Genomic DNA, 25,690 nt, shown 5'->3' with positions numbered 1-25,690 from the left:
TTTTTACTCCATTTGAAAGCCCTGTTCTTCTTCTTTACAGAACCAGCCACTTTGTTAGTTGTTTCATTGCAAATTTATGAAATATCACATGATACAGATCTCAAGGTTTACTAAAAATCCAACTTTTTTTGAAACTGTTTGACCATTTTCAACCAATGAAGTGCAAAAGTTCCAATATTTGGAGAACTCGTATCAGTAGTGGCCCCGTTTCAACAAGAATTACTCAAATATAAATATAAGCAATACTAACGAAGCATCTACTTTTACTGATCTAATTTATTTCATGAATTCAGTATCGAATGAAAAATGAAGGTAAAGACCATGAGAATGAAGATTTTAGTAGTATCCATACCTAATGACGTTTCAAGGAAACGGAAGCTACTTATCATTATATGTTTTAATGTCTGACATCGATATCCGGGCTGGGTTTGGTTTTAAATATACACAGCCATCTCGAACAAGTCGTTCATCTCATTTCGAAAATACATACCCTGCAGGCAAAAAGTTTCTATATACTCAAGAAATGATTGTTTTTGTATATTTTGCAGAAACAGAGTGAGTTGTGTTTGCACAATAATTAATAATAGTACTAAAGGTTTTCTAAACCAAACAGGAATTTCCCGCAGAAACCCATTTCTGCAAGGATTTTAATGCAGGTTTCTGGAACCTTACTGGACAGTTTTCTATAACATTTGTGATTGTATGTTACTTTATATGATTTTTGAATAAACCCACAGTGAAGCTCATTACTTTCTTGTTGTTTAATTTTTTACCATAGCAACTTGACGTATTTTATCCATCCATCATCAGTCGGATTCCACAGGGAACTTTCTAGTGTGAATTTATTAATCTCGAAATGAAATGATCCAACTGCACTTGAACATACCCTGTGATAGTACTACGCAGATTGTACTAAGGTCAAGAGAATATCGAACATCCGAAATTATCTCATTCCCGCACATTACATAAACATAGAGCAGCATGCGTCTCCACCGACGCGATAAATCATCAATCAATAGGAACAGTTCCTCCCACAGCATTAAAGCCATTTTCATTATGGCAGCAGCCGCAAAATCGCTTCCGACGGAACAGACAGCGCGCGCTATACGTAAACGTGACGACCAGCAGCGTGAGAAAAAAAGAGAAGAAATATAGAACACATTTCAATCTTCGATGTTCTTACTAACTCGCTGCCAATATGAATAGTAACAGCAGATATACTCAGTCCCACACACGCCGTATTGCCACTGCTGCCGACTCTGACTTTGAATTCGCGTCTTCCTTTCAGTCTAGTTCCGATTTCGCAGCGATTAGGACGCTCGCCAGCGCGCCACAGCAAAAGTGTTCCCCGTCGTGACGTCCCAGACTTTGAGAAACGTTAAGATCGCGGCTAACCGTTTGGTGTTAATAGCTCACGCGTGACTCGCAGAATTTAATTAAGCGCGTTGTTTACAATCGACTAAATCGATGGAACGATACAACCTGTCATCAAGTGATTAATCGTCGACAATCCTCTGCAATATTTTGTGAATCTACCGTGTGTATGGCATAAAAGATAAACTTTCTGCCAAAATCTACTGGAGGTAACATGGGAAAAGACATTTCGCGCGCCCCAACGATGTTGTGGAAGCAAGCAACAGTTTTGCTACTAGGTGAGCAACTCGGGAAAGGGTGGGCGGTGGAAACGACCCTGTTGGTGCCAAAATTCTAAATTTAATAGATTCACTCGTACGGAAAAATCAATTCGAAAACAAAATGTGCGATTGCGGTTGATCCGATCATCATCTGCCTGCCTTGGCAGGCAATCTGGCTGCCAAGCGTGAAACATCATAGGTCAGCTCGATCGGAAACGGTGGCAGCGGGTGGAAAATCAACGCAGCTTCCACACCCATCCATAGTTGCGTCACTGCGATCTTTCGCTCTCACCCTCTGTAGGAGATGGTGGATTCGGATGTTGACGATTCGAAGCACTAGTAGTGTGGTGTACGGTAGTGTGGATTATTTAATCGTTGTTTGCGGTATCGTCTCACGTTTTTCGCAAGTACCTGCCTCATACATGTTTACGGAAAGTAAATAATGTTGCGAATAATGCACAGGATTTTGGTTTGGATTAAAATATCACCTCGTAGCGCTGAATTGAAAATAATTGTGGTTTTCAGACTAAATAGTACTTTGTAGTGTTACCGTAGTTAATCAAGTCATATTGCTTTGTGCTTCAGAAAGAGATAAAATGTTATAGATACGTGTTACGAGAATGGCTTTTCAATTCATTTTATGGTAATCTATTCGAACACGAACAGGTGCGTGTTCCGGGCGTATATATGAACATATCTATTTAGTTAATACAAATTTCGTCCTTAACTAGTCCAATTCAAATCTTTCTCCCTTTGCTTTAATTGCCAGTCGCAAACGTTGTTGAAACGTACGATATCTTGAGGATTCAAATCAAGCGAAGAGACAGGCCACTCTCGAAGAAATAAAATCCGGAAAATTATTCTCACACCAAGCCTGCAGCTTTCGCTTGGTGAGACAGTACAGAATCTTATTGGAAGCAGTATGGTGCATTTCCTTAGTGTTTTTTGAAGATGAGAAGTAAATGGTTCTTTAAAACATTTTCGATTTAATGTTTAGTGTGGATTTTACCACCAGGTTCAATCAATAGCAATGAAACCTTCATCAAATATTTGGAGAAACGTCCCCATACCTTACTTACTTACTTTACTTTACTTTAGTGGCAAAAGGTCCGTTACAGATCCTGCGCCGAGCGAATTATGGTCCTCCAGTACCGTCGGTCCTGGGCTGCCGTTCTCCAATCCCCACGAACACCAGTTGAACGTGCATCGTCTTCGACAGCACACACCCACCGGGTGCGGGGTCTGCCTCGGAGTCTACGACCTCTTCCTGGTTCTCTGCTGAAAATAGTTTTGGCTACTCTTTCATCGGGCATTCAGGCCACGTGTCCAGCCCACCCCAGCTTGCCACATTGCAGTACCTTCACTATATCAGCATATTTGTATACTTGGTACAGCTCGTGATTCATGCATCTGCGCCCCACTCCATTTTCCATTTTGCCACCAAGTATAGATCGCAGAATTTTACGCTCAAAAACCCCAAGCACTCGTCGATCAGCTTTCCTTAGCGTCCATGATTCGTGTCCGTAAAGGGCCACCGGGAGGATTAGTGTTCTGTAAAGCGCCAGTTTTGTGCGAATTTGCAAACTACGGGACTTCAGCTGGTTACGTAAACCGTAGAAAGCCCGATTCGCGGCTGCAACTCGTCGTTTCGCTTCGCGGCTTACATCATTGTCACATGTCACGAGTGTACCAAGGTATATCAATTCCTCCACTACTTCATATCGTTCCCCATCTAACTCCACCTCGGTACCAACATCACTTGGTCTCCCACGTTCCCTGCCAGCAACCATGCAGTTCGTTTTGACGGTGTTAATGGTAAGTCCCAATCTCGCCGCTTCCCTTTTAAAGGACCTGAAGGCCTCTTCCACTGCTCTACGGTTGATTCCGATGATATCGACGTCATCCGCAAAACCAAGAAGCATGTGAGATTTCGTGATGATAGTTCTATTTCTTTCCACGTTTGCCCTTCGTAATGCACCTTCCAAGGCAATGTTGAATAGCAGGTTAGAGAGTGCATCCCCTTGCTTCAGTCCATCCAACGTCACGAAAGCAGCTGAGGTCTCACCCGCTATTCTAACGCATGATTTGGATCCGTCCAGCGTCGCACGAATTAGCGTTACTAGTTTCGTCGGAAAACCATGTTCTAGCATTATCTTCCACAGCTCATTTCGTTTAACTGAATCGTACGCCGCTTTAAAGTCCACAAACAGATGGTGTGTCTGCAAGTTGTACTCCCGGAACTTGTCTAGCAACTGACGCGGGGTAACCATCTGATCCGTCGTGAAGCAACCCTCATGACAACTCGCTGACGGACGACTCCGCTAATGGTCTCAGTCTGCAGAACAGGATACGGAAAAGCACCTTGTAGGCAGAATTGAGCAATGTAATTCCTCGATAGTTTTTACACTCCAGTCGATGTCCCTTTTTGAAAATTGGGCAAATGAGGCCATCCAACCACTTCTCCGGCATTTGTTCTTCCTCCCAGATCCTGACAATGATCCGGTGGATTGCTTCGTACAGCCACTCGCTCCCCGCTTTTAGAAGTTCAGCCGCGATACCGTCCTTCCCAGCAGCCTTACCGTTTTTCAGCTCACTGATTACCTTTTTAACCTCCTCCTGTGTTGGTGGCTCCTTGACCATCGCTTACAATTCCTATCCTGTCCCTGCTGATCTTCGCGTTTACCTCTCCATTCAACAGTATCTGGAAGTGCTCCTTCCACCTGGCTGCTACCGCCGTTTTGTCGGTAAGCAGGTTACCAGCACTATCATTGCACATCACAGGCATGACAAAATTCCTGCATCTCACCGTTTTATAGAAACTCCGTGTGTCGTTGCTGGCGTATCGCTCCTCTGTGCCGGCGAGCACGTGCTCCTCCTACTCGCGTTTCTTTAGACGATAAATTCTTTTTTCCGTAGCTCTAGTCTCTCTGTTCCTCTCTCTCTGTTTTGACGCGTTGCTGCAGTGAGCATGTGACTCCTGGCCTGGTTCTTTTCATCTGTCACTCTCTGGCATTCGGCATCAAACCAACTGTTACGCTGTCTTCCACGCGTCGTGCGTACCACCTCTCTCGCAGCTGTTTCGATGGCACCATGGATGTTCCTCCACAGCCCATTTATATCTTCTCCTTCTACCTGCTGTTCTGCGATTCGTTGGTCAAGCTTCCTGGCGTACTCCACTGTTACACCGTCTGCCGTTAACCGCTGGACGTTAAAACGCAGCGTCCTCTCAGTGCGAGCTTTCGCCGTGATCGACAGCCTTGCGCGAATCTTACTCACTACGAGATAATGGTCAGAGTCGATATTTGGTCCCCGAAAAGACCGTACATCGATAACATCCGAAAAGTGTCGACCATCAATCAAGACATGATCGATGTGAGAGCTAGAGTCTCCATTTGGATGCCTCCAGGCGTGTTTCCGAATATTCAAACGTGGAAAGTAGGTGCTACAGATGGCCATTCCTCTGGCCGCGGCAAAATTAATGAGCCTCAGACCGTTATCATTGGTCGACAGATAAAGGCTATGTCTTCCAATGACTGGACGAAAGAATTCCTCCCTCCCGATCTGCGCATTTGCATCTTCAATGATGATTTTCACGTCGTGTTTGGGCACTCTCCATAGGTCCTCTCAAGCCTGTCATAAAAATCGTCCTTAGCATCACCGGATTTATCATTTATCAGTGCGTATAAGTTGATTAGGCTGTAGTTGAAAAATTTGCTCTTAACCCTCAATCGTCCTCATACCATCACCCTGGAAACATTCTGGAACCTTTGAAAAGTCAGTTTATCCCAAGAAATATCAAAAAGATGTGCTGCATATATCCAATCAGCAGGAACATTTTTTCGTCTGAAAACAGAATTTCACAATCCTCGTGGCCCTTGAGCAGCTGCCGACATTTTTCTACTCTTGGAACCTTCTGCTTTTCAGTCAAACTGTGCTCCCGTTACTTTTTGTGTGGAATCAATCGAAAATCATCTTTCAGAATATTCTAATTCTAGTTGACACTGCAAAATTCCCAGTTCATTGACCATCGTACGTTCAGAATGGTCTGGTTTTCATCGAATTCGCTCTCTTACTCGTTTGATGCCTCCCGGTGTCCTTATAGTGCGTTTACGGCCAGGTTTGGGGAGTATTTCCCAAGAACCGCTTTCCCTGTAGCGCTTGAAGGTAATAAAGATGAATCTGTCGGCTTCAGCTTCTTTAAAATATCACACAGTCGAAAAATTCAAAAATAGACTCACAATCACAAGTTCCCTTTTTGCGTCCATGATAACTGCGATTCTTAAAAGAATAAAAATTCGAAACAAACTTGCATACTGTGTTGACATTTGAATACACTCTAAACGAAAATTGTGCAGACACATCTGTGATTATCCCATTTTTACTTAACAAGTCCAAAGAAAAACTGACAGTTATTACTGTTACTCACCCTGTACTCTAATAACCGGCTGCGAGGTCTGTGTCGATAAAGCAGGGTCAAGTTTTAAAAACGTTTAAACCCAAGGCTTTCCCTTTGCAAAGATTAGCAATTGAACAATTTTTTTACTCAAAATCTGAATTTTACATTTTGACTACAACTACAACTATACACTACTATATATAATTTCGATCTTAACAAATTATGATCTCAAAGTGCAAAGTTATTGACTCTATATATTCAGCTTTTGAGAAAGTTCCATGATAGCCCAGACCATAAATAGCACGAACGCACGTAATGCTGTAATGACGTAATGCTTTGATTATAAGCACTCTCTTTGGTTGAGTGATCAGAATAGGAAGCTAATCGGAATTACGTGCGTTCACGGTAAGTTTATGTGATACCGAGCTTACAATGTAGTTAGGTTTTAATCATCAGTATAAATCACGCATCAATTGCAGTTTGCAATATTATCGTAAACAACCCCATTTGTTTTCGATTTTAAGTTTTATAGCGGTTGCATATTGGTTATTGCTTTAATTTTCAGTTTCAGGTGCATTTTTATGCATATGAACCCATTGACAAAACTAGGGGAGGCTTAGAAAAATTGACTCAGTTTTAGAAATTTCGAAAAAAAAGTAGTTGGAGAACTATAGGTAATAAAATTATTTATTTATATCACTCAGTGTTATATTTGTTTATTCGTTTATTTAGACCAAACCTCGTGATTTTAGTCATGACCTTGAAATGCGGTCAAGCACTGCAAAAAATGTTAAAATATGCCTGACCACATTTCAAGGTCATGACAAAAATCACGAGGTTTGGTCCATTTTCACAGGAATGGGGCCTTCCCCCGAAACCCCGCGCTGTGAATCGCGGCTAACACGCTGACAGACGAACAGCGTTCACATGCAGTACCGTGGACCCCCGTTCGTTTGACCATTTTTAATCTGAACCCTTTTTAATTTGAACCTGGTTTGCACGACGTGCAAATTAAAAATGGTTCAAATGTCATTCTCAACATGATATCACTTGTTTATGCAGACAATGCACATAAACACGATTAGTTTGTACTAAACTAGCGTGTTTAATCGTTTTCACATTTCGTTTTCTTAACTATTAAGATAGAAATCCGATCGGAAAATGCAATATTTGCACTTGCAACTACCAACTAAAACAAACCACCAAAACAATAACAAAGAGCAGGACGGCCAGTTCACACAGGTTTCAGCATATTTCGGGGTACCAGCTGTTCAAATTAAAAAGTAATCCCGTTAGTTTGCATGAGGAATCGTTCAAACGAACGGGGGTCCACTGTATCTTGTAAGTTGCAAGGAGCTGCATAGTGTCGTCGTCCCGCCAGTAAACACAAAGTTAGATTAAACTTCTCGGTCGGTGGTTTCTACAGTAGATGGAGGAAGAGGCACAATTTGTGTCTAAAAATAGCCCAACCCATTTCGCTGCATTAATAAGGGGGGTTGTGCAGTCTCCTTTTGTTCAGCGCCTCTATGGCTCATAGGTACACGGGTACCAGCGAGCCACATACCCTGGCGGGTGTTTCCAGTGCGTTACTCATAACTATCAGTAAATATCAGTAATTTTACCCATCACGGCATTGAAGGAAAAATGAAGGAAAATGTTTTGTAATACTATAACTGCGTTATTCATTGTAAGTTTGCATTGTAATTTACCAGGCGAGTTTCCACCTCTGGAGCTCGGTTCTCCATGCGCCTTAACTACGACGCGAAGTCTACGGACTAGCTTTTTACCAATGTCGAGATGAATAGTCGAGAGTACAACGTGCCCACGCATCACTTCTTTATTGGTTTCAAAGCAGCATACGATACAGTCGATCGATGCACTGCGGGCGATATTTGGTGGAGTACAAAAAGCGGAAAGTGGCGGAGACATGTGAATCACGAGTTACTTGCACTGCTTGGAGAGATTTCCATTTGGCGAAAATCGGATGACAGTGCAACGAAAACAGTTTTATTCAACAACCCTGCCGGCACCGGGAACGGGGGGGCTCAACATGCAAGATGACTCGACCAAGTTGAAAGTGATTTGCGACTTCTGAGACTACTGGGAAATTTGCGACGAGTGGCCAAAGACCAAGTTGAATGGAGACGACCGCTTGAAATAGCCCGAGCCACCCCGACACTATGCTGCCGACGACAAGGACGACATATTGTGTCACCCTCGTCTATCGTACGCAACAACTGACCAATAAATTTAATCTAACTGTTTTTTTTAACGGGATGACGTAACTGTATCAGTAGGTATCAATAACAGTTAAACCCTACTGATACTTAGTGATATTATTGCTTACTAATTCTAGCAAGAGAAAGTTCTACATCAAATTTCATTGGTCCGGAACCGTTTTGTGGACTCCCGGAATGTGCTCTGAGGACCGAAATAAGAAAATGGGAAATGTCCATAGTAGAATCAAACTGGAACGCCAGGGATACATCCAGGCAAGCAAAAAGATTCATAAGACCAAGTGCAGCAAAAGCCCGGAACTTATTAAGTCCTAATAAAAAAGATCTTCGGGTAATTACTGGTCTGTTGACTGGTCACTGCCCGACCAGATATAACTTAAACAAAAAAGTCTTTTACAACATTTTCCCGCGCAAGAACAATGTTCGAACTTTTATAATCAAATGATATGACTGATCGTTTGAGTGTAAAGGAGATACAAGAGCACTTTGAAGCATTTAACACTATTCTGTTGATATTGCTCTATTCAGCCCCAAAATCGCCAGCTCCGATAGTAAAAATTGGGTTTCCGAGATATGCTTAATTATTCTTAATCGCCATACGATAATTTCATACATTTGGGGGTAAGATGAATGTCGTTAAGGTACAGCAGGAAAATGTATAGACCTAGATGACTTCCTTGTGGCACGCCACATGCGACAGATGAGGGCAAAGAAATAGAATTTTCAATTTTGACCGACATAGTCCTACCGGTAACTTATGGTTCAAACCAGTTAAGGATATTGTCACTTAATCCAAGCCCCTGGAGTTTCGAGAGAGCAATCTGATGCTTTATTTTGTCAAAAGCTGCTGATAAATCCGTATAGATTGCATCGGCCTGAAGATGGTTTCAGGTTTCATCAGGCACAAGTTGACAGTTTGGATACGAAACCGTTCTGAGTTTTATCAATTTAGCTAGAGAAATTATAAGTAAGGAAGTTCAGAACAACCAGCTCGAAAAGCTTTGCAATGGCACAAAGTAGTGCTATTCCACGATAGTTTGGGACGATTTGTGTTGGACCTTTTTTATAGACTGGAAAGACATATGAAGTTTTCTATGCAGTAGGGAAACTACCCAAAAACAGAGACATACTGAAAATGCGAACCGGGACCAGTGGAGTACAAAGAGTAAAACCACACTTCTTCGGTATGATTGAAGGAATCTCGTCACCCGGGATCGAACAGTACACAGAGCAGAACAGTTCCCGGGGCGTCAGACCGGGATAGACTGAGCTTTTCAGTTTCAAGCACGCGTTGAGTACATCTTTAAAGTTGGAAGTGATGCAGTAGTTGCCATATACGGGACATTGCGCACAGCATTCCAGGCTTGTTGGTCGTCGAGGATTTCACACTAGTGAAAACAGCACTCAACTGTTTGCGGAAAAGCTCACATAGGTCGAGAGTAGTTATTGCTTCAACTTTCAAGATTCATAGCCGTTTTCATTTCTCTGCTGGTTAATGTAGTGCCAGAATTTTTTTTGAGTTATTGCGAAGCTTCAGTTGAATTTGAATTTGATATGGATTGAATTATTTAAAGATATGTAATGATATGCAAGCTGAGTTGTACGAAATTTAGACAGTTTTTTGAGCGCTGATCTTTTGGCAGTTTTTAAAGTTTTTAGAGTGTGATTTGACCAAGGAAAATTAGACTGTCGTTTGATATTTTTTGGACTTTGATCGATAGCGTACAATAGAATGTTGGATACATTTCGAGTTGTTGATTCAGCATCACAACCGTCGAGTATTGAGTTCCACTGCCGTGAATCGCATAACAGTCCCATTTATATAGGAAACTCCATAGAAAATGGGACTATTTGCGATTCTCAGCAGTCCAGTTACGGTTGGAAAGAAACTCGTTCAATCTCAGGAAATCAGTTTTGCCGCAGTTATAAGCTGGACCGTCAGCAGTGTCTTCATAAGTGAGTGGTGTCAATTTATGTAAAAAGATATGGAGTGCTGGATGAAATTGAAATGAAATTTGCTCATTAACTAGTTCAGTACTGACAAAACAAAGGCCCAACAAGCGATCGTTTTCACTTAGAACGTGATCGATTTGAACGAACCCAGCTGTACTATATCCATCCAGCAGTTCAGATGAGATATTGGCCAATAAGGACTGAGTCATTCACAAGATCAGGACGGATAGGATAGGATCAGGACAGTAATAGGGGACCTATTACTGTTCAAGGCAAAAAAAAACCATAATTACTCCACGCTGCACCGGTGCAGTGAGATGGTGAAAGTAATCGAACTCGATATTTTGAGCAAGCAGCTAGAAGAACACCGCTTCCAAATTTGTTGTTACTATTTAGCGGGGTATGATCTCGATAAGGTTTTAATTCCTATTTTTTCAAACAAACAATTTCTGTTCTTCAATCTAGACTTATTATTGTGCAAAAATTATACCTAGTATATTTTAAACGCTAACTGGAAACACGTGTGAGATAAGCACAACGATGGATGCAACGTGTACCAGCTAGACAACATATAATTTTCCTTATTTGGCACAGGATTTCTAACTAACTTTGCAAAGCAAAGATAAAAAACCGGTGCACCCAGAAAGAACCGTTTCGAGAAGAAGGAAACATCAAAAAGCTTCAGCATAAAAAAGGATGATGAAAAATCCTGATAAACGTTTGATTAGTGAAAAAGCAATCTTTTCCAGTGACCTACTGGCTAGCCGTTATCACACACAACATAATATGGCATGGCAATACAGTTGACTTTCGCTCTAGCCGAGACCGTGCTGGCGCCTGTGATCCTAGTCTCGTAAAATTGTGTACTCGGTTTTTCGCGATATCCTTCCACCCCAACCGACGACGCGACGGCTACTTATGCTGTCGAACGGGGTTGCAAATTCTGTTTCCATTGTTGGTTGGACGGAAGGGCGACTGGGGAAGGTTTTCGAATGCACCACCGAATGATACCGAATGACAAATTCCGTTTGGTGCCATGTGCCATTGGAGGAGGAGCGCATGACCGCCTGCCACCGCCACCGACTGTCTCTGTGGTAATAGTTCATGAAGCCATTTATCGATCTTATCTCAAAAAATATTCAGCTTTGAATTCCGTGGGAATTTTTAGCTTCTGGTGGATGAAGCATACTATATCTTTCTATTACAAGGAAAGATAGTGCGACTGGATAAACAAATTGGTTTTATCCGGATACTTAAAGAAAATAGATGGCCTCAATTTTTAATGTGTTGCTATGGCATTAGATTGCTGCTAGTGGCACTATCAGTAAGCTAGCTCTCACAATAGTGACAGTGATTCAGTTCGAGGATTTATCTTGGTCTGATTTTTTTCCGTTTACTACTAGGCCATTCCCAAGATTAGTTAACCGAAATCGTAATACGCCTTCTGTCTAAAAGCTTGTTTTATATGTATTAGACTGACTATATTTGCATGGATTTAAAAGTGTTTGGTGTTTGCTCTTCAACTCAAAATATTACTTCGTATGAAATGCACCTTAACGAGATTCGTAACGTAATCAAAGGTTAAATGAAGCTAACACCGCTCCCCATGTAAAAAAGGGAAAAGGAAAAGGCAATTTTGTCAAAAATTGATTACATTACGTCACCAAACTAAACAGGCCAGAATAGTTAATAACACAGAACCTTAATAATTTATGCCTAAACATCTCTCGATCGTTCCACAATTTTACTACGAGCTGGATTTCGAAGCGGAAAAACACCGCCCACTCAAAACGAGTACACCAAAAAATTCTACTATGCCACTTGATCTTACGACCATAAACATCGAATACATTCCTTTACACAGCTTAATTTCCAGCTCAAGTGTGTTTACATAATTACGAAGCTCTGCTGTCTGCTTGAGAGTGAGCGAGAAAAAAGCAGAAAAAATATAATCCAATCAATGGCAGGTACTCACATTTCGCTACACCACCGGCGGCGGCGCAGTTAGTAAACAATCCGATCTGCCAAAGGTTTTCCGTAAATCGCCCAGTCGAACTTGAACTTGAAAAAGGCAACGCATAGCGAAGAACGAACGATCAGCGCGGTCGAACCGCGATCGTTTGATCTCCACTCGCATTCGACGACGACGTCCCCCGCATTCTTCGTTCGACATTGCCCGTTCTGCGCTCTGGCGGTACGATTGCCAGCCAAGTCGCACGTTCCGAAGTCGTCACCACTGCCGTCGACGCATTCACGAGCACACTCACATGAGCGGTAATGGCCACCGTAGCAAACCCGCGCCAAACTTTGAACCCACGTTTGATCTATTAGCTTGGACAGCAGAATTGGCTGTTGCTTGAGAACCACGCGGTAAATATATCATGCGGTATCATTCGTGATTTTTTAATATGTCGTTTGTTTGCCTGTGTAATGTTTATCATCACAAATTACTTTAAAGATGTGCATTAACACTTTCATCAATACATGCCCAACCAATAAATAACCTAACCTATCATATAAAACCTATGCTCGTTACGCTTGCCGCTCCTGTTTAGGGTATTTTCCGATCGTAGAAGTGGGATGTCGTTGATCTTGGCTGAAAAAAAACAAACATATGCCTGTGGTTGTGATCAATTTAATAACGATAAAACCTTATCCCGGAGTTAATCTCCGTTGGCGGCATGCGGGAAGGTCTTTGCAAATTAAGTTCGGCTGAATGAATACCGTTTTCATCTGGTGAGAATTTATTGCGATTGTAACGAGTCTGTAACGGAATCAGCAAGAACCGAACGGTTCTTTTTGACTCAATTTCATTAATGTTTGTTCCAAATTATAAAATACCCCATGAAACCTGTAAGCCGGAAGCGAAATATTTAATGACATTATTCTTTCTTAATAATTTTGATTTTTATTCATTTCTGGCACTTCTAAAACACTTTTTATGTTCATGAACCTTTTCTCCCTTCAACTTTTACCGTCTACCAGATCATAATGAATATATTTTCGTAAACATAAGTTTTATTAATAAAATCAATGGTGCCCCATCAATCACACCCTAAGCTTTTTTTGTAAACTCGGAGATTCTACTGAGACTTCCAAAATTATTTAGAATTTTTGAAACCAAGTTTGGTTTCAATTTGTTACTCGGCTTTTACAAAATTCACAGAATCAAAATAATCAAAAATACTTGTTTTGAATCCATTTCTCTAGACTCAACAGTCAACAGTCAACACGTTCCGTAGAAAGCCAATCTGTGGATCAACAAATGCAGCTACTGACTGTAGCTGGCCTACCATCATAGGGGCCAATTATATAGACAACAAATAGGTCGTATCGATTACAAGGTCGCTTCCGGTACTGTCGATCGGCATCGGCAGATGTTTCCCATCGGTGTCTCCTCATCCATGTTGGGTGAACAATTGAGCTAATGGAAACTGTTCTTGTCGGCGAATAGTAAAGCTGATGTGGTTAGGAGATTTTTTTCTATTTCTGAGAAACCACAAACTATTGAAACAATTTCACAACGGTGCTATTTCACTCATTCACATAAACAAATAATTCATTGTTTGTACTATGAGTGCTGAACACATTCCGACTAGAGGGTAAAAGATTTACCGAATCTGCGTCGGATTCCGTAGTACGATTGACGGATGCCGATGTTTGATTTGCCGATGCTATTTTTTAAACGTAGCCCTTGCATTCTTCCTTCCAGTCGTCGTTTAAAATCATTTTTGTACTGTTCTATATTTATAACCTTTGTTTGGAAGGTTGCACAGTGATAGTTCACCGAAGTAAACAGAGCTTTGCTGCTGGTGTCACGAATGAACACGATTCACCATTTTGACATCCATCCGAATTTTGTGACCGCGATTTACATAAATTCGAACAAAACCTCTTAAAAGCGTTATCCAGCAGTGTTCCCCTTAAAATTGCGTGGAATGGCAGTTTTTGTACTTTTCCAGTCTACCGTTGACAATATTAACTTGCTTCATTTTAGCTCTTTTATTTTAAACTAGCTGACCCGACAAACTTCGTATTGCCACAAATTAACCTGTGTTGTACATGAATCATGAATCTCGGATGATCTTTGTCACAATCTCGAGTTTTGCAAGCCCCCCCAGTGGGCTGCACTTCCGACGGCGGGTCACCGGCAACACTCGCGACCGTCTCGTCCTGAATGATCTAGTGTTACTATGGATAGTTCTTGTGGTCTCGTATTGACTAATGTTTTATGGAAGAGTCTCGAATTTCTCGAGTTTGATTAGTTTTTGAGTTTCGCAAAAATTTCTGTTTTATTTGTATGAGAGTCCATATCCCCCTACCACAGGGGTGAGAGGTCTCTAACTATCGTAAAATAAATTCAAGACTCCAAAATCTCCCACATGCCAAATTTGGTTCCATTTGCTTGATTAGTTCTCGAGGTAAGAGGAAATTTGCATTTCATTTGTATGGAAGCCCACCCTCTTAAAAGGGAGATGGGCCATAACTCGCTTTCTAAAGAAGAGAGGGGTCTCAATTCACCATAGAAAAAAATCTTGCGTCCAAAACCACTTACATGTCAAATTTGGTTCCATTTGCTTGATTAGTTCTCGAGTTATGAGGAAATTTGTTTTTCATTTGTATAAAAGCCACGCCCTCTCTCTTAAAGTGGGGAAATCCATAGAAAATATACGATAGAAAATTCTAGAGTTATGAGGAAATTTGTATTTCGTTTGTATGAGAGCCCCCCCTCTTAAAAAGGTAAGGGGTCCTAATTCATCATAGAAAAAAATTGTGTCTCCATAAACACCCACGTGTCAAATTTGGTTCCATTTGCTTGATTAGTTCTCGAGTTATGAGGAAATTTGTATTTCGTTTGTATAGGAGCCCCCCTTCTTAAAGTGGGGAGGGGTTCTAATTCACCATAGAAAATATTCATGCCCTAGAAAACTTTTACATGCCAAATTTGGTTCCATTTGCTTGATTAATTCTCGAGTTATGAGGAAATTTGCATTTCATTTGTATAGGAGCCCCCCTTCCTAAAGTGGGGAGGGATCCCAATGCATCATAGAAAAAAATTTTGTCTCCAAAAACACCCACGTGCCAAATTTTGTTCCATTTGCTTGATTACTTCTCGAGTTATGAGGAAATTTGTATTTCGTTTGTATAGGAGCCCCCCCTCTTAAAGTGGGGAGGGGTCCTAATTCACCATAGAAAATATTCTTGCCCTCGAAAACTTTCATATGCCAAATTTTGTTCCATTTGCTTGATTAGTTCTTCAGTTATGAGGAAATTTGTATTTCATGTGTATAGGATCCCCCCTCCTAAAACGGGGAGGGGTCCCAATTCATCATAGAAAAATTTTTTGTCTCCAAAAACACCCACATGCCAAATTTGGTTCCATTTGCTTAATTATTTCTCGAGTTATGAGGAAAATTGTGTTTCTTTGGTACAGGAGCCCCCCCTCTTAAAGTGGGGAGGGGTCCTAATTTACTATAGAAAATATTCTTGCCCTCGAAAACCTTCACATGCCAAATTTGGTTCCATTTGCTTGATTAGTTCTCGAGTTATGAGGAAATTTGTATGGAAGCCCCCCCTTTTAAAGAGGAGAGGAGTTATAATTCCCCTTATAAAGAGGGGAGGGGTCTCAATTTACCATAGAATAAATTCTTGTCACCGAAAACACCCACATGCCAAATTTTGTTCTATTTGCTTGATTAGTTGTCGAGTTATGCAGAAATTTGTGTTTCATTTGTATGGGAGCCCCCCCTCTTAGTGGGGGGAGGGGTTTCTAACCATCACTAAAACCTTTCCTGGCCCCAAAAAACCTCTACATGCATATTTTCATGCCGATTGATTCAGTAGTTTTCGATTCTATAAGGAACATACGGACAGACAGACAGAAATCCTTCTTTATAGGTATAGATTTATGTAAACAAACCACCAATAGACGCCAAAGAAGTTAGGTTATGTTCATCCGTGCAACACTGTATCCAAGTGAAACGACTCAAAATTAGCGTTCAGTTCAAGTGAAAAGCCACCAAAAAACTGAAGCGTTCCTTTCCTGCGGGGTCTGATGGTATCCCAGCTGTAGTTCTGAGTCGTTATATAGAAGTGAGCACCTGAGTGGCGCAGCGAGACAAAATACCAAGACAACAGGGAGAATGACTACATCAGTACGGTGGAGAAAAACAAGGCAACTGGCAAAATGGCATCGCAGCGCAGTTTACCAAAATGGGCCCGGATAACTTTGGCCAGCGGTCTGCACCGTCTGATAGTCAAGATCTGGGAAACAGAAAAGCTACCGGAGGAGCGAAAGGAGGGAGTAATATACCCAATATACTTTACATACTATTCAAAAACTATAGATGGATGGAAAACTATAGATGAAAACGGCTTACCCGGGAAGTTGACAAAACTGATTAAGGTCACGATGGATGGTATTCGGTGCTGTGTGAGAATTTCGGGCACATTATCAAGCCCGTTTGAAACATGCAGGGGACTTCAACAAGGCGATGGTAAATATTTCCTGTCTCCTGTTCAACATCGCGCTAGAAGGTGGTGTGAAATGTGAGAATTTTAACATGCGGGGCACGATCTTCAATAAATCTATAATTTATCTGTTTTACTTCCCAACAAACATTTTTGTTTAAGAGTAGCTTATTCAACTATTGTATAGCTAAAACCAATGGAACAAGCGCTTGAGAAGCTGTTACACAACAAAACTGTTTCCTAGGTGGCGACGTGGATATTGTCAAGGACGTTCCAGGGGGTTACTGTGCGGTATACCAAACTGAAACGTTAAGCAGTTTGGATTAGTGCTGAATACGTTTAAAACCAATTACCTATTAGCAGGCGGAACCGAGCGCGATCGAGCTCGCATAGGCAATAGTATGGTAGTCGACGGGAACGAGTTCGACGTGGTGGACAAATTTGTATACCTCGGGTTGTTGATGACGTCGAATAACACTGCTGCAGAGAAATACGCAGACGTATTCTTGCCGAAAGTCGTGCTTACTACGGACTCCTCAAGATCAGGCTTCTGCTGTGCTCTGCAAAAAACCTCAATTCACGGCGTTTTATTGGCAAAGCGCAGAAGGCGAATCGATTTGCTCTCTCTTAATCGGATGTTACCTTCTCCGACGCGACAAGTTTTGTTTTGTTTTTGCAGTGCTTTACTGCTTTGCTCTGTCGGCGAGTGAGCATCAGTTTGGTTTCACCTTTCTTTTTCTGCCGGAGCGCTACCGAATGCATGCTCTCAAGGTCACGGAGCAAATCGTTCCAGTCCATATAATTGCCTATCGCATATTCTCTTTGGGACACGGAATGAATAGTCTCGTGTCCCAGTGTGCGAAGAAAATATTAGCTCTGCTTGTCGTTGGGCTCCTGCGCAAGATGAGTGGTCGTAAGAGAAGGCATCGTTCGGAGGGAGAGGAAACGGTTGAATAGAAAACGAAAGCACTTGATCGTTGTGAGAAGCAGATTGCTCTGCCTCCGCATGCATAAGATGAGCAAAACGAAGCCTGCTCAAGAGCCTAAGGTTGGTTAAGCTTCACCCCCGGCCCCAACATTCTTGGCACGAATGTCCTCATACATTTTTCTTGAAGCCGTTTGAGCCAGGGTTGCTGGTTCGATTTTATGTCAAATTTGACAGCGGCTGTAATAATTTCGCAATCATACGGTTGTATGCTTTAGAAAATAGAAAATATAGTAAACATTTGGGAAAACAACACGCTGCATTCGTCATATTGTCAACCTCAATTACCATCACTATCGGAGGCGGCTTCAGCTGATAATTGTCGTGACAGGGATCTGAGTGCCCTATACCAAATGTACCATGTACAAAACACTTATAAGACCGGTAGCCCTCTACGGGCATGAAACGTGGACATTGCTCGATGGGGACTTGAAAAAACTACCCGTTTTTGTACGACGTATGCTTAGGACCATCTTTGGCGGTGTATGTGAAAACGGTGTATGGAGGAGAAGGATAAACCACGAGCCGGCGTAGCTTTTCGACGAACCCAGCATCCAGAAAGCTCGGATCCAGTACATTGTCAGTATTTAGCAACATATCTGGAGTTCCTCAAGGTAGCAATTTGGGGCCTTTGCTTTTCTGATCGTTTTTTAATGTTGTCGCGATTCTGCTGGAAATCGGCTGCTAGTTAATTTACGCTGGTAGGTAACCTGAAACTGTCTGCTATAATGGGCAATGAAGACGACTGCCGTCACTTGCAAACTTTGCTCAATCTATTTGCTGAATGGTGCAGACAGGATTGGCTTATTATAAAGCAAAGTCATGGGTATAAACGTCCTTAACAACTTGACCCTTCTTTATCGACAGACTTCACAGCCGGTTATTAGAGTACAGGAAAATTACGGGGCTAGTGCAAAAATCGTATTGACTCTATTGCCCAGTCGAGATTCGAACATACGAAAACTGACTTGTTAAACCTGCATCGTACCCCGGAGCAACTGGACGGGCTATTATAAGCATAGCAAAAATTCAAGTTATGAGCTTTCACCGGATTGTAAACCCAATTGACTTCAATTATACTATCCACGACGTTGAACTACGTAGAATGGGTCATGTTAGTGACCTTGGTGTCTTGCTGGTCATTAAATTGACGTTCAATTTACACCGCAAGTCAATTTTTTCTAAGAACTCCCGGCAACTTGGATTTATTAATAAGATCAGATGAATTTTGGTATCGAGGTACATTCCGTTTGTGCCTTGGAACGTCGATGATCAAAACCGACCACAGCCGATGATTTTGAGCATGGTGCGGAGTTTGAAGAACAAACAACTTCTCATCAGAAAAGATCACTTCGGAATCACTGTACCGACGGAGCAGCAGTTTGCATATTTCCTGCTGTTTTTGTTTTGTTGCTTCCGTTAATCCATAGATTTTACATTTTTTGAATGCTTTCACAGCCAGATTCATTTTCAAAATTCGACGAAGAGATTCTCTGTTGATATTCAGCTCAATTGCCATTTTCCGTGCGGACCGGTTGCGCACGACGAATTCGCTCTCGAACAACCTTTTTGACCTCTGCAGTTCTTCTAACGCTTCGTTTTCTTCCGTTTTTTACGGTTTTCAACAGATCCGGTCTCGACAAATATTTTTACTGTATAGTATGAAAATCTTTTTTATATGCCGAAATGTTTGAGGTCACGAAAAATAGTGCTGGCATGCAGCACCGCTTCGGAATTTATTTATTATCAACGACCGTAACTCAAACATTGGTACGTGTACACCGAACGAGACACGATACGAAGATGAAACTACGTCAAGCAAGACTTAAATCATGATGACACACACATGGTATTAGTTTGATCATTTGACATGATTTGACCAGTACGTAAATTTTTAGGTCATCAGCGTACAGCAATCTACAACCTCTTGGAAGCACAGTGAACACGTCGTTCAAAAATAAGGAAAACAGAAGGGAACCAAGATTGCTTCCTCGTGGGACGCCAGATTGATTGCAAAATTCACTGGAATCTGTGTTACCTAGTTCTACGATTAACTAAGTATAATTTCGACTAGTTAAAAAAACTCTATCTTAGCTAAATACAAGCAGATTGTGATCACTGCGTCCATTTGAGCATCATTTTCTATTTTTCGTACACAATATGATGTGAACTCCGCAACATTAGTGACAATGGATCGTCCAGGGTAGAATCCGGGCTGATCACTAGATATGTGTCGTTTTGCCTCGTACTTCAGCTCTTTGCTTATAAGAATTTCAAGCAGTTAAACCACTGCTAAGAGAGGTAATTCCACGGTAATTGATCACGTTCCCACAATCTCCTTTCTTGTATACCGGAAATAGGATGGACTCCTTACAGCCATCTGGAAACATGGATTGCAATATGGACTGATTACCAACAACAATGAGAGGTACACAAAGAGCATCAAAGAAATTCTTGAAAAATATCGTTTGGTTTAAGGTTTTTTTAGTTTTCTTGAATTCCTTAAATTTCCAATGAAATAGATGTCCTAAATTATGGCAACTAAACAAACTAATGTAACTAATGATCATGGGTTAGACTATAATGGGAAGGTCTGAGTGCATGTGAATATAAAAATGTAAATGTAAAAAATGTGAATATAAAAGTGTCAAAGATTTAAAAACAGTTTGTTTAAGTCTGTCAAGTTTGGAAATTAAAGGTAATTTTGCAAAATCAGTTGAACTTTACCTTGCAATATGCATGAGCAAATGTAACCTGGAACCAAATCTTGAACTGAACTGAAAGAAAACTGAAGTACGTATTCTTCTGATTGATTGATTTTTATTGCATTTTAAATTTATTTTGGTTTAACACGTTCGGCAAACGACGACTAAAAATAAACAGGGAACTACCTATAGTAAGCACAGAAAAGAAATACGCGCAAATGAATATTTATATCTCCACATAGGCTGCATTCCATCGATGCATGTGGACATTGATCTTAGAACGATTGCGTGTTTTTTTTCCTCTCGTGTGACCTTTTATTACGCTGATGGCTGATGAGAGCGAAATTTCCTTCGTACTATCTAATTGACCAACCCGTGCGTAATTAAGACCATCTGGGGACAAAACACATCACCTCGCTGCAATTATCTCTATAAAATGCATGCATGCGCCTAGGAGATCAGTTCTGAATTCAGCGAAACAGTGTTGGGTGTATTACGAATGGAGAAACCTCCCGTATTCAGTGCGAATTTTTGTTAATATTCAAGACCGGTGCTTCGCCGCACGATATCAGCTTTACACCGCACCGTCAGAAAAGGTGCTCTACGATCAGCAGATTACCTGTCAACGGATCGCGCGTGCTTCTCGTTCTGAATGTGTTTGCCGCCGACCACAAGTGCCCTTGTTTGTTGACAATGCAATGGCGAATTGAGATAGAATGATATCTATACCTGTCTGCTGATTATATATATGCGATTATTCATATAAGATGACGATTAAGAGGGTAAACGAACGCATAAATGTATAGGAATAAATGTATGACGTTTACATTTTATTAGTAAAATCTAAAAATTCAAAAAAAACTGAGCATACCAAATAGTTCAAGTTTTTTGGAACTGAAGTATTATTCTTTTCTCGTCTAGCACGCCCTCATCTTTGCCTTACCCTCTTCCATCAAGTTTTAGGTCAAGTCTTGTGTCTTGTTTAGACACCTTCAACCACCCTTTAATTCAAGTTTATATCAATCACGTTTGCGGTTTTGTGAAGGTTTGCCTTCACGATAGAGAAAAGTTCCGGAGTGTTTGGAGGATTGATACGAAAACTTACCGTCTTACTGTATCTTGTACCAGTATTTAACAGTACGTATAGTTGGGCCCCCGCAAGGTCGCAATAAAAAGTAGAAATCGCTTTTGGCTGGCTTCGTTCGTTGACGGTTCAAGATATGGCGAGGGGTTGACTCGCATGGCTACTTCTGCAGATCGCATATCAGACAACCAATTTTTGGAGAAATTCCAGGAACTCCAAAGAACTACCAACTTAGAGGATGTACAATACATATGTTCCGGTATTTATTTGGTGTCGGCTTTGATCACCGAGCAGCCTTCGAAATGCAAAACCGCATAGCTCGTTGATTAATCTGGGATAAGACGCACATGTTTCGGTACTTAGTCGATCAATACATCGGCAATACGTCTAGGTCATCGGCTTTTACAATGCATCAGTGAATGTCACAACCAATGATTCATTTCATCACTAATCGATTTTCTTGTAAATTGCAGCTTTGACGCTGTTGGCATTTATCCCAACCATTTCCGCCAATCAACTTAGATCCGCACAACGATTGAAATGCTTGGGTTCAAACCGTGAAAAGGTAACTGATGACTGAGTAATCAGATGTTGCTTCGTTTCTCACCATGAGTCAATCAACCCTGTCTCTACTCATTTCTAGACTCAAGATATTACACTCCATCAGCGGTTAACGGCTCTACGCAACGAAATGCGCACCCGATCGTCAACACAAACGGCTGAAATCGATGCCTATGTTATAACAACTTACGATGAGCACATGTCCGATCAGCTGATGGACTCAGATAAACGGTTAAATTTCGTGAGTGGATTTTCGGGACCCGGGCTGGCTGTGGTCACCCTCAGGTCTGCAGCCCTCTGGATCGACAAATGGCAACATGAGCAAACGGAACAAGAGTTGAACTGTAACTGGAAAGTTTTCCATAACGACGAGCATGCCATCGTTAGAGAATGGATCGCGGTTAGAATACAAAAAGTCATCTTTAAAAATTATCGTATTACTGTCGTAATCCTTTTTCAGAACGAACTGTCTCCAGAGTCTCGAGTAGGTGCTGACCCGCATCTGATGTCACACGGCATGTGGCATAGTCTGGAACGTCAGCTTGGCTTACACAATATCAAGCTTATCAGAATCCAGCGAAATCTAGTTGACCTTGTTTGGGGCCCTCTAAAACCCGCTCCAAAGTCTAACTCCATTAAAGTACATCCGGTTCGCTTCGCTGGCGAACGTTGGGATAGTAAAGTAAACAAACTGCGTTCGAACCTAACGGCACTTCGCTGTGATGCCATAATTATAACCTCACTTACGGAAGTGGCTTACGTTCTGAATTTACGAGGAAGTGATATTCCATACACACCGGTATTCAAAGCCTATCTAATCGTCAGCAACCGGGAGATAATTCTGTACACTAATCGCACTCATATGAACACCGGGTTGATGAACCATTTGAAGTCTCACAATTGTCACAACTTGCATTGTGTTCAGTAAGTATTTGGTTGTTTATTCCCCTCGGTTCGTAAGCTTATATGATTTCAGAGTACGGGACTACCAGGATGTGTGGCGAGATCTTCGGACATTATCTCAACACTGGAAACGAGTTCTTGTTCCGTCTGCTGATGTTTTTGAAATGGGCGCTTCGGAGGCAATTTACTCCGCCATTCCACGGGAGCTAATTCTGAACAAACCATCGCCGATTATCCTTCTCCGAGCTCAAAAGAATGAAATAGAGAGACAGGGTATGCTGAGAGCGCACATCCGCGATTCAGCCGCAATGTGCGAAGCGCTGAGTTATCTTGAAAAACGAGTGCGTTGACGTGAAACTCAGTACACCACTCCTTTCATCTAATACTTTGAATTTCAGTTTCTTGCAGGAGATGACTTTACGGAGCGATCGCTCGCACGAGAAATCGATCGACGTCGGAAAATCCAAGATCTTTCAGAAGGGGCTTCTTTCAGAACTGTGGTCGCATTTGGTCCAAACGGCGGTGATCCACATTACACAATAAGCAATCACTCAAATCAGGAAATTAACGAAGATAGCACGATAATCATCGACTCAGGTGGTCAATATCACGACGGAACTACGGACGTAGCGAGAACTATTCACTTGGGCGACCCAAAACCAAGCCACATACAGGCATATACGAATGTACTGATCGGGCTTATCCGAATGTCGATGACAAGTTTTCCGGAAAATTTGAAACCTGCTGAACTGGATGCCTTAGCTAGAGGACCTGTACAAACAAACAAGCATGCATTTCCCCATGGTTCAGGCCACGGCATTGGATCTTATCTTTCAGTTCGAGAATGTAAGATTACATATCCTATCGAGTTTGTAAAATACTTAGTTAAGTGTTCTACAATTTTAGCTCCGATAAGTTCCTCCCATACTGCAAAACAAAGGCATAATTTTAAGGAAGGTTATTTCTTTGCGTATGGTAAGCTGTGATTTGAATCGATCCTTTAGAAGGGTTATAAACGAATTATTCATTTTTCTTTCAGACCCGGGTTACTTCATACCCACAGATTTTGGTATTAGATTGGAAAATGTACTGGAAGTGGTTGACACGGGGACGGTTCTGCCTTCTGGTCATAAGTTTTTTTCATTCCAGGACATTACCTTAGTTCCCTTCGAACCGAAATTGATTGACAACGAAATGTTGAGTACGACGGAGGTAAAGCCCTTATCAGTTCAAAAATTTCGATAATTCCAAAATTTTATTTGAAGGTCAAATGGATTAATGATTATAACGCCCGCATTCGGCAGTTAGTAGGTGATGAACTCAAACGGAAACAGAAAATGGATGGCTTCTACTGGATGATGAACAAAACACGAAACATTCCCGACCCGGTTCATTCAGGAATTGATAGTAGCCATTGTCAGTCTGCAACTTTGATATTATTCACATTAGTAGCGAATCTATTGCACCATTTACTAACTGCCGGTGGTTTCTAACCCGTCTGTCTGATTCTGAATGAGTCTTCATTTCCCAATAATAAGCTCGGAACCCGAACGAAAAATTTCTTATCTGACTATCCGTAGGTTAGATATACATAGTTCAAATGCACAGCCTGTTGACGTAGTTATTTGCCATATATATGTTTATTTATGTTAATTTCCTGAACACAGGGAAAAGTGATATTTTTAAAATGTAACTTATTGGAGATTAATTAAATACTAGTCGGCGCTCGATATGCGAATTGAAAAGTTTTTTTTAATCTGAAATGTCCGCTAGTTGAATAACTGAGCTGTCACCGCGGGTAGAAAGCCATTTCTCAAATAGCAATAGTGTGATTCTATATAAATTATAGGTCCTATTCTGTAAGTCACGTCGAGCAACTCGACTCGCCTCAGTCACTGTCGAGTTAGAGTTGCCAAGTGGCCAGTGTTGGGCACCGCTAATTCGCTAATTCGCTAACCGAAAGAAACGCTAGTTATACTTTATAATTTATACTCAGACTAGCCGAAATGTTACTGGGCCATGTTTCCAAATAAAATGCCACTGTCTATTTTAAAATTAATAAACTGTAAAGCATTTTATCCATTATAATAGGTTTTGATCTTAGGTAAATTAAGAAAAGCCATGTAATAAATGTAAATTACAAATAATTTGTACAGCGATAGACTACAATGCAAGTTATTGCGATATGTTCAAAAATAAAGAGTAACTGTTAATTTGCAGTTTGCGATTAGTGATTAGCGAAATTTTCACGATTATCGAGCAAATTGTATCGGTTAGCGAATTAGCGAATTAGCGGTGCCCAACACTGCAAGTGGCCGACCCGACCGGTTTTTCGCTTGCAAAGCCGGTGACCGGTCAATCCGGCAAAAAGGCCAGTTTTCCGACATGTGAAGCCGGATTTGTGTACATACATATACACTTTAAGGGCATTTTGAGTAGTTTCAACCTAGCTTTAACTAAATCCGACCTATTTACAGGTAGAATCATTTAAGAGTGTAGTATGCTGCCACAACCCTCCCCTTCCGCCCGCATTTTTGAAGGCAGGATCGACCGGCCGGTTTTTGTAATTTTCAGACTTGGCAAGCCTATGTCGAGTGTCCGTTGCAGGGAGAACGGACAGCATAGTGGCTCGATGACCAACCAAAACAAAGCAAGCTCAGGTGTCACTTGCTGGCAGTTAAGTCACTAACTTTGTAGCGATCAACTTGGTCGAGTTCCTCGACAATATGCTGTGACTTACATAATACTAAAAGTAGACTAA

The 25,690-nt window shown here is 41.4% G+C and overlaps 1 protein-coding gene across 1 annotated transcript; it reads left to right on the top strand.

Annotated features, from left to right (window-relative positions):
• The first annotated feature begins 1,328 nt into the window (after positions 1 to 1,328).
• Positions 1,329 to 24,617, top strand: LOC128733106 (xaa-Pro aminopeptidase ApepP). The gene is made up of 9 exons (XM_053826722.1): positions 1,329 to 1,652; positions 21,939 to 22,030; positions 22,109 to 22,426; positions 22,487 to 22,950; positions 23,003 to 23,270; positions 23,328 to 23,775; positions 23,836 to 23,904; positions 23,969 to 24,141; positions 24,195 to 24,617. The coding sequence occupies exons 1-9, from the start codon at positions 1,589 to 1,591 to the stop codon at positions 24,420 to 24,422; spliced, it is 2,124 nt and encodes a 707-aa protein (XP_053682697.1). The 5' UTR covers positions 1,329 to 1,588; the 3' UTR covers positions 24,423 to 24,617.
• The last annotated feature ends 1,073 nt before the right edge of the window (positions 24,618 to 25,690 follow it).

This window comes from Sabethes cyaneus, chromosome 1 (genome assembly GCF_943734655.1).
Source record: "Sabethes cyaneus chromosome 1, idSabCyanKW18_F2, whole genome shotgun sequence".
Taxonomy (NCBI): Eukaryota; Metazoa; Arthropoda; class Insecta; order Diptera; family Culicidae; genus Sabethes; species Sabethes cyaneus.
The sequence above is the reverse complement of the archived record's forward strand: the minus strand, read 5'-3'. Positions and strand labels throughout refer to the sequence as shown.